This window comes from Mus pahari, chromosome 21, assembly GCF_900095145.1.
Source record: "Mus pahari chromosome 21, PAHARI_EIJ_v1.1, whole genome shotgun sequence".
Classification (NCBI taxonomy): domain Eukaryota; kingdom Metazoa; phylum Chordata; class Mammalia; order Rodentia; family Muridae; genus Mus; species Mus pahari.
This window is the reverse complement of record NC_034610.1, coordinates 5,362,602-5,371,111: the sequence shown is the minus strand read 5'-3', so window position 1 is coordinate 5,371,111 and position 8,510 is coordinate 5,362,602. Positions and strand designations below refer to the sequence as shown.

Here is an 8,510-nt window from a genome sequence, read left to right as displayed (position 1 = left end):
AAAGAAAGAAAGAAAGAAAGAAAGAAAGAAAGAAAGAAAGAAAGAAAGAAAGAAAGAAAGCCAGTCGAAATTAAGCACTAATCATCATAGATTTTTAGCTTCTCGGTAGTACAGCATCCCAGAAGTGTNTACAAGGATCTCAGTGCAAAGCCATTAGGTAGAGAAATTCATGTAGTTTATTAGGATCCCCCCCTCCTTAACTCCACGTGCCACTTATTTGTGAGGTTGCAGTCCTAGCCCACAGTTGGTCCTACAGAACCAGACTGCTATGAAATTCCCCTCTCTTAGTAAGCTCTCAGAGACACCCAAGGTACAACTTTTGCAAATGCCCCTTCTGGCGTCATTAATATTTTGCCTTATTGGTTTTGTGTGCTTGTGTGATTTTAAATGTAGACTGGACAGCTTTGGCCCACTGGTTGCAGAGAAGTGGAAACAACTAGATCTCTTTGCTAATTAGCCTATAAAGAAGTCATTTGCACGGCTGGGAGCTGCTGGCCTCTCACTTCTGCTCATCTCCAGAGGGAGGAGAGGGAGCCATTAACTGCCCTTGGTCTTGGACCATCTTTGCTGGAAAAAGCTAATGACCTTGGAAGGTGAAACCAGTGTCTCCCCCCAGAGCAAAAGGCAGATTTGCTCATTATCTTGTATAATAAAGACAGCGTTCCCCTTCCGGAGAAAAAAAGGCTTGCTCAGGGTTCCTTATAAAGATGGAGTTCCCTGAGCTCAGAGTCCTTAGCTGCCTGCCACCATTCACACAATGTTGTTCGTCTGAGTCCACCCACCTCTCCCTGCCTGTGCCAGGGTACAGAGCCCTATCCGTGAATCCTGTCTCCTGCCAGCATCCATGATGCAGTGACAGATGAAGTGGACAGCTTGCAAGCTGGGCAAAAGCTCAGGTCCTTCGTAGTTCTTGCCAGATACTCTAGTACTGTAGAAAAACCACCATTTACACAGACTGGTAGAGAAAGTGCTACAATTACATTTAATATGCAGAGTTGGAATGTTGTGTGTTAGTTCTGTCATATCATTGGAATAACCATTTTCTTAATCGCTAAATATAAACCACTGTCCATACAATCTACCCCCAGTAAGAACGTGTTTGGCTTTTATATGTCTGAGATTCATATAGCGTTAGAACAACTTGTGATTTGTTATCTAAGTATCTACCAGTTGCTTTTTGCAAGCTATGAAAAAAAATATAGATACTTTCTATCTATGTATCTGTATATGAAAAACATCCTCAATGTTCCTGCCAACTCAGCACTTTTGAGGGAACTGCTTCATGTTACAGATGAGGATATTTTTTTTTTCCCTCATGCCTGCAAAGGCAGTGGAAGGCAGCCCAGTCCATTTCAAAGGGTCAGCTTCGTCCTCCAAACCTTTTGTTTAAGTGGTCAGTTATTGTTTTAAGTCCTTTTCTAACTGACACTGAAGGATTTGTAGCATTTCAAATGGTTAGGTGTAAAGAATCTGTGCTGGTTTGAATAGGAATGGCCTCCACGGGCTCATATATTGAAATGTATGGTCATGAGTGAGTGGCACTACTTGACAAGGATTAGGAGGTGTGGTCTTGTTGGAGGAAGTGTGCCATTAGGGGTGAGCTTTGGACCAAAGTCTCTCTTCCTGCTGCCTGTGGATCCAGATGTACTACTCTCAACTTCTATAGCACCATGCCACCCATACCACCATACCATACCACCATGCTCCCCACCCTGATGACAATGGACTAAACCTCTTAAACTATAACCAAGCCCTAATTAAATGTTTCCCTTCACAAGAGTTGCCATGGTCATTGTATCTCTTCATAACAATTGAACACTGACTAAAACAATATCCAATGTTCAATAAAGCAAAGCAACTGGCCATGTGGTTTTTGTGATGAAGAAGCAAGGGCATGGATTCATACACTGGTCTTTGAAGGAACCCTGAACTTGAACCCAGGTCCCAGAGTATAACTTGCACACCCATCTAGTCCATGAAAATGCTTAACACCAATGAACTGAAGATTGCTGATGTAAGGGATGACTGCTACACTCTCATCCTAAGTCAGATAAATACTAGTTAACTAACACCTTGACCCCAACCTCAAACTGGGAACTGGAGGTGAATAACTTCCTCAAGCAATTTTCTGACATCTCAGAGTTAGAGATACCCAGGTGTTACGCCCAGTGGTGACCCACCAGGTTTCAAACGGGAGAAAACAAACTCAAGTGCATAAGGTCTCCATTTAGTAATTAATGTGGTAGTTTTTCATTTTATGAATATATTCAGTTCCTACCCTATGCCAGGCATTATTTTTGTTTTGTTTTGTTTTTTTGTTTTGTTTTTTTTTTCGAGACAGGGTTTCTCTGTGTAGTCCTGGCTATCCTAGAACTCACTCTGTAGACCAGGCTGGCCTCGAACTCAGAAATCCACCTGCCTCTGCCTCCCAAGCGCTGGGATTAAAGGCGTGCGCCACCACCGCCCGGCTATGCCAGGCATTATTAAGATGCAAAATTAATAAAGAGACTTTACAAATTTCCCAGAGGGGTTAAACCACAACCCAGGTAAAATTCAAAGTTGCCACATATCTTGTAAATAAAGCTCATTAGGGACAGTTACGTCTGCCATGTCATCTAGGCTCACAGGTCATCTACAGATGCAGTGACAAGTTGAGAAGTACGAGAAAGACCACTTTGGCCCACGATGTGGGGATGTTTCATATTTCATGTCTGGAGCCTCCAATAGAAGTCTATTGACATCAGATCTAGTGTTATGAGGGAAGATGCCGCCCACATTCCTAGTCTACAAATAGTACTTGGGAGCAATTGTAGGATTCAGGGCTGCTCCTCTTGTTCAGTAATACATGCCTTCGATGATTCACCCTTGCATAAGATCTGGGGTTCCATGGAAGACCAGAGACGAGGAACAGAATGACCACTGACCCAACACTCATGTGTGCAAATAGAAAGAAGGAACCTAAGGGGGAAACATGAGAATTAGGAAAGAAGGAGATGAGTGAAAAGAAAGAGAATATATCCTAGAATACGTGGCTGTCGGGGGACACAGCTGGGAGAGGAAATACATCAGCAAAGGATGCTTAATTGAACACTCAGCTACCCAGTATTAGGACTGGGCACTTCGGCCTAAGGCTGTGCTATTAGTTAAACTGGGAAGTGGCATCCTGCCATCCTATCCAGGACTACCTACCTAATATCCGTGCTGTGTACTCCCATGTTACCTGTCTTATTGCTGCCACAAACTATCTGACAAAAGCAACCTAGGAGAGGATTTGTCCTGGTGCACAGTCCCAGGGTAGTCCATCACAACCAGGAGGTTGCAGGTCGCAGGAACAGCCTGAGGCAACTGTCACACCGCATCCACACGTTCAAGAAACAAAGAGTGATGGGTCCTGGTATTCAGCTGGCTTTCTCCTTTTTATTCAGTCTGGGATCTCAGCTCCCGTGAGAGTGGCAGCCATACTTAGCATGAGCAGCCTAGGTAGTGTTAGATGGAGCCTGTCGATGGCGATCTGGGTTAGCCATCTCGGTGTCCCTGGGCTCTCCAGATCCCTTCCTCCACACACATGCTCCCACAGTAGGGCTACTTACAAGGTGACCTAGAGAAGGCCTAGGGTCATCTGGGATGCTCAGGATACTGCCGATCAATTGCGCACCAGACTAGGCTCCTCTTTCCTTCCAAAAGATGATGTCGGCTTACTCCCAATCCATGCCTAATGATTGGTTTCTTCTCTTGACCCCAAATGATTGTTTACTGCAACAACAACAACAACAACAACAAAGGTTGGAAAGGGATAGATTACCAGGCATGATTCATATGTGTAAATTCTTTCCCTCACTCTTCCAGGAATTTTTCTTTAAATGTGGAGCACACCCAACCTCCGACAAGGACACATCGGTAGCTTTGAACCTGATCGCCAGCAACAGGCGCAGCATCCCCTGCATAGCGTGCACAGATGTCAGGTAAGGCTCTCAGGGCAGGCCCTCGGGTGTCCTGCTTTTTAGCCTCGTTCCTCTGACAGACCTTCCCCAGAGGCCTCGCCTTGATGCACATCTATTCCAGTGGTACACCATATCTGGGTAAATATTATGGGGCGAAATTACTTACAGTTTACAGCACCAGTTACTCGGATCAGCGATATGAGCCCTAAACTTTGTCACATAAAATATCTAAAAATAGTGTAATCTTAGTTCATCCAGAAATGTAAACTCGGCTATATCAGTGAGCTCTAAAATAAGATTGAAATATGACTTTAACGTTAGTGATGGAATAACAATTTATGAACACCACTTATCCTTGCCGGACTGTTTTATTTTTAAAATATCTCTTTCATACACTTGAGTTCTTCCACCTTATTTGTCTGCTTTCGTACTGTGGCTCCTCATCCAGTCATACATCCAAAATGAAACCACACAGTTGACAGTGGGCTCAGTGACGTCAAACCCCAGAGACTAGAGGGACAGAAGGAAGATGGGCACACAGGCCTGGAGGGAAGTGAAGGTGGTGAATTCTGGTTTAGGACTCAAGGTCAAGGCAGGCAAAACTAAATCTCCTGGATCTGCAGAATAAGCAGGCGTGGGAGAAAGTCCTCCTCATTGCTGATGCAGAGAAGACGGAAGGCAGCCTCCCTGTGTGTGTCCTCAGAGGGTAACTCAGAAGCCCAGATTGCCAAGGTGGCAACTTCGTCTTCATACTAGAAAGAGTGCTTTAATCACATGCCAAAATGGGTTACTGAATAAAATCCCCAGACCTCTTGTTCCGTGCTTTTAGGCAGAAACATTTCAGGGTTGCTGTTCCTTAGCCTTGGGGACTGAACGAGATGGCCCTTGGAGTTTGCTTTATGATTTTGTAGTTGATGTTAATGCTTGAGGCTTGGTATTCCCATCTTTCACTAGCTTTGGAATTTTAACATTGACTAAAAGAAGCCTAACTATTTTCAGAAGGAAGTAATGTTTGTAAACCTGTCTCCACCACCACATTTTCCCTGCTTCTCGTGTTTAGGCACTGCTCTGACAGAAAATGTCACAACAGTGTCCACAAACTGCTGTGTTTTACTTAGGCAAGGTGAATGACCACACGTGGAAAAAAAAAATCCTTTCAAAGGGCAAAACGATGCTTCTAGCATTTCAGGAAGGAGGCAGACAGTTGTACAAACGAGGGCTCACAACAAGTAATTAAAATCACCTTTTTGGTTTTTCAGAGAAAAAAATAAAAAATACAAAACATATTTCTGTAAATTGGGTACAGCCTACCAGCTTGATGGAGTTGAAAGGTGAGTGAGGAAACCTGGAGCGATGACTCAGTGATGAAGAGGACTTGCTGCTCTTCCAGAGGACCTGAGTTCAGTTCCCAGGTCCTGTGTGGGAACTCTTCTAGCCTCTGAGGCTACCCATCCCCCAACACAAGTGACACATACACACAGATACACACAAACACATGCACCACGCATACATAATACATAAATTGTTTAAAAGACCATGAGAGAGGTTCATGTGAGTACTTCCTTCTAATCCCTTTAGACCTAACTACAGACAGCCATCTTTAGAGCAAAAAGATATTTGGGAAGATAAGTGTTGGAAAAAATCATGTTGTTATAATGAAGTTTTTCCTGTTACCACATCACATGGCTTTTTGGATATAAGCAACCATTCAGTCCAGTTTCCAGTGTGCATAGCCAGCCACTTGATAGAAGGAAGTCTCCTCTGTACCCAAGATACTTTGAATGAAGGGTGGAGAAAAGGCCTTTGATAGACTTGTGCACATAGACACTCCAAGCCCATAGGAGAGCACTCCAATGTCTCACACCATACCTAGGCCATTATTATACCCTTACCCCCTTAATAAGATTTTATGTAGGGGAAGTGAGGTGGCCCAACAGGTTAAAGGCACTTGTTTACAGGCCTAATAAGGTGATGCCGATCCCCAGAACCTCAATAGGAAAAGAAAGAACCAGCTTTAACAGTTACCCTCTGACTTCCACATTCGTTCAGGCCGTGGAGTGCATGAACATGTGTGTGCCCAATGGTAAACACACACACACACACACACACACACACACAATCTTAATTTTAAAAGTGGCATTGAAACGTGGCAATCATTCTGTCTGACTAGGCACCTGACCATGACCCAAAGGACAAGAAGTCATACTACTCATGTATGATATCATTGACTACATGATTTGCACCTAAGCAATGTCATAGGATGGGAATAGGTGACGGTGACAGACAGACAGTTTTAAGTTCTTCCTGCATGCTTGCAAGTTGATTTTCTTAAACTACACTGTTTCAGACGTGACTCAAACCAACCTTACTTGCACATTTGCATATTATTTGTTGCAACAGAACAATGCAAAACTCTCTCAACACACAGCTTTCCCACACACCAGCCAGAACTCCAGTTTGTCGTTGTGGTATGAGACTTTCTGTCTTGTAAGTCTGTGTTGGACCCTGTCCTTTACTCTGACTGTAAACGGTAACCGATTCCTGTGACTTCACTTAAAATTCTCACATCTTCTGGGAGGTAAAAACAAAAGTTATAATTAAATAAAGATTTAAACAGGTTTTGTTTAATATTTATATTTCAAGGATTTTTATTATATTTGTAGGTTAGTTACATATCATCAATCCAGTTAGACATTTCCCAGTTTAGAAAAAAAAAAATCCTAATTCCCCAGTATCGCTCCTAGGACTGTTGAGGTAGCTCATCTGTACCTCTTTCCCATTCGCCCACCCTTGCTGCATTCCCAATGCTAACAACACAGTGAAAGGCAGCCATGTTTACACGGTCAAAATTCAACCTACCGGAAACACGCGGTAAAAGCCAGTTCCACTGCACGAGAGTAAATCGCTACCTTGAGACTTGTACCATTAGGACTTGCAGGTTTGGTGTCTTCGTCATTTAATATAAATAGTTTCACAATTTTCTTGCTTTCGAAACCATCTTAAAATCCACTCACTTACTGAGGCAAAGCTACCATGAATGGCATACTGAAAAGATTCACTCAGGCCTGGAGATTAGCAGAGATTTATCCCAGAGTCCGTTTGTGCTTGTTCCTGTGACAGGGATTTAGCAGCCAGTTGGCAGCATGCTGGTAGCATTCTTTCCCTCAAACGGAGGCCTTGGTGGTGTCCCCTTTGGATGTATTCATTATGTCTGTCGTCAGCTTCCCGTCAGTTCACGATTCCATTTTGGCTAGACAGTACTTTGCAGTACTTTGTGAGGGGACATGAAATTCTTCACCCATCTTATTTTTGAGACACTTCAGGGAAGCTGGAAGGAAGGTAACCTTTTTTCAACATTTTATGGTCAAGTCATACCTGAGGTTTTACCCAGTATCCCGGGTCAAGTCCCCTCACATGAGACTACTGTGTGGTTTCACATGACTTATCTTAACAACAGACTCTGTTTCTGCAACAAAAACATGATGAGAGATTTTGCATCCCACAGACTTGGAGCCCTTGTTGGTAATCACAGAACTACAACGTTCTCTGAGTCCCTAGTAGAGTCCCCATTGCCATGTAATGAATGATGCCAGAGGCCAAGCCACCTTCAGGAAGGTGTGGGAACTGTTTGTGTTCATGTTACCTTGAATGGAAGAGAAAAGCAAATGACGTGATTGATTGAATGGACAGAGAACACCACACTGCTATCGCAACCATGAGGGGTGTGTTGTAAAGCAGAGGGGAGAAGGGAGGAAATCCCAAAGCCTCAGGCAGCTTAATGCAAGCTCTTTCACACTGAGTTCACTGTTTGCTAATTAAAGATGTGTTTTTCTCAGGTGTGAGCGTGTGTATCTATGTGCAGTTATGTGCACCTGTGTGCAGGTACCCTCAGATGTCAGAAGAGGGCAATATAGATCGCTTAGAGCTGGAGTTCCCCACAGTTGTGAACCACCTGATTTGAGACCTGGAAAGTGGACTCTGTTTTCTCGACAAGAGCATCAAATGCTCAGCCCAAAGTGAGCATTTCTCCAGTCCCAACGTCTAACACCTCTATGATTCTTTCTTGGCTAAGGGTGACACCCTCACTCTAACACACTCTTGTTAGGAACTTCTGGATCCTGTTGTTCTCAGAAAGCATGCCCTCAGACCCTCTCAGGCACCTGACCCCTCCAGAGACGGACATGTGGCACTTAATGACCATGGGCTTCTCAATTTCAGTCCTTGAAAGTACTGTGGGCTTCCATCTTAATAGAAGAGAGTTTGAGGATAAGGTCTTTACACTTTTACCTCTAATCTTGACAGAAAGTTGTCCGGCCGGCCATCTTAGCAGCTGAGGGCTGTGTGGTTTGTATTGATTTTGTTCTGATCTTCCCTTGCTCTTAGTAGTGGAGTCTAGGTCTAAGCTGTATAAAGAAAGACAAGTCTCCCTGAAAGGCTAGAAGGTGGGTCCATATGCAGAAGGAGAGAAAGTAGGCAAGGTGGAATCAGAGGCAGGGGAAAGCCAGGGATGGCTTTGGGTGCTCTTGCCTTTAGGATCCAGTCAGACCTGGAGAGAGCAGAGCTGCCTTT

The 8,510-nt window shown here is 43.9% G+C and overlaps 1 protein-coding gene across 3 annotated transcripts in view; it reads left to right on the top strand.

Moving 5' to 3' along the window:
• The window catches only part of Prkn (parkin RBR E3 ubiquitin protein ligase), a 1,168,744-nt gene that overhangs the window by 607,550 nt on the left and 552,684 nt on the right, over positions 1-8,510 (top strand). For all 3 annotated transcript variants that reach the window (XM_021221288.1, XM_029533198.1, XM_021221289.1), the window contains exon 6: positions 3,847-3,962. In XM_021221288.1, the coding sequence (XP_021076947.1) occupies positions 3,847-3,962 (116 nt within the window). The remainder of the gene's footprint in view (positions 1-3,846; positions 3,963-8,510) is intronic.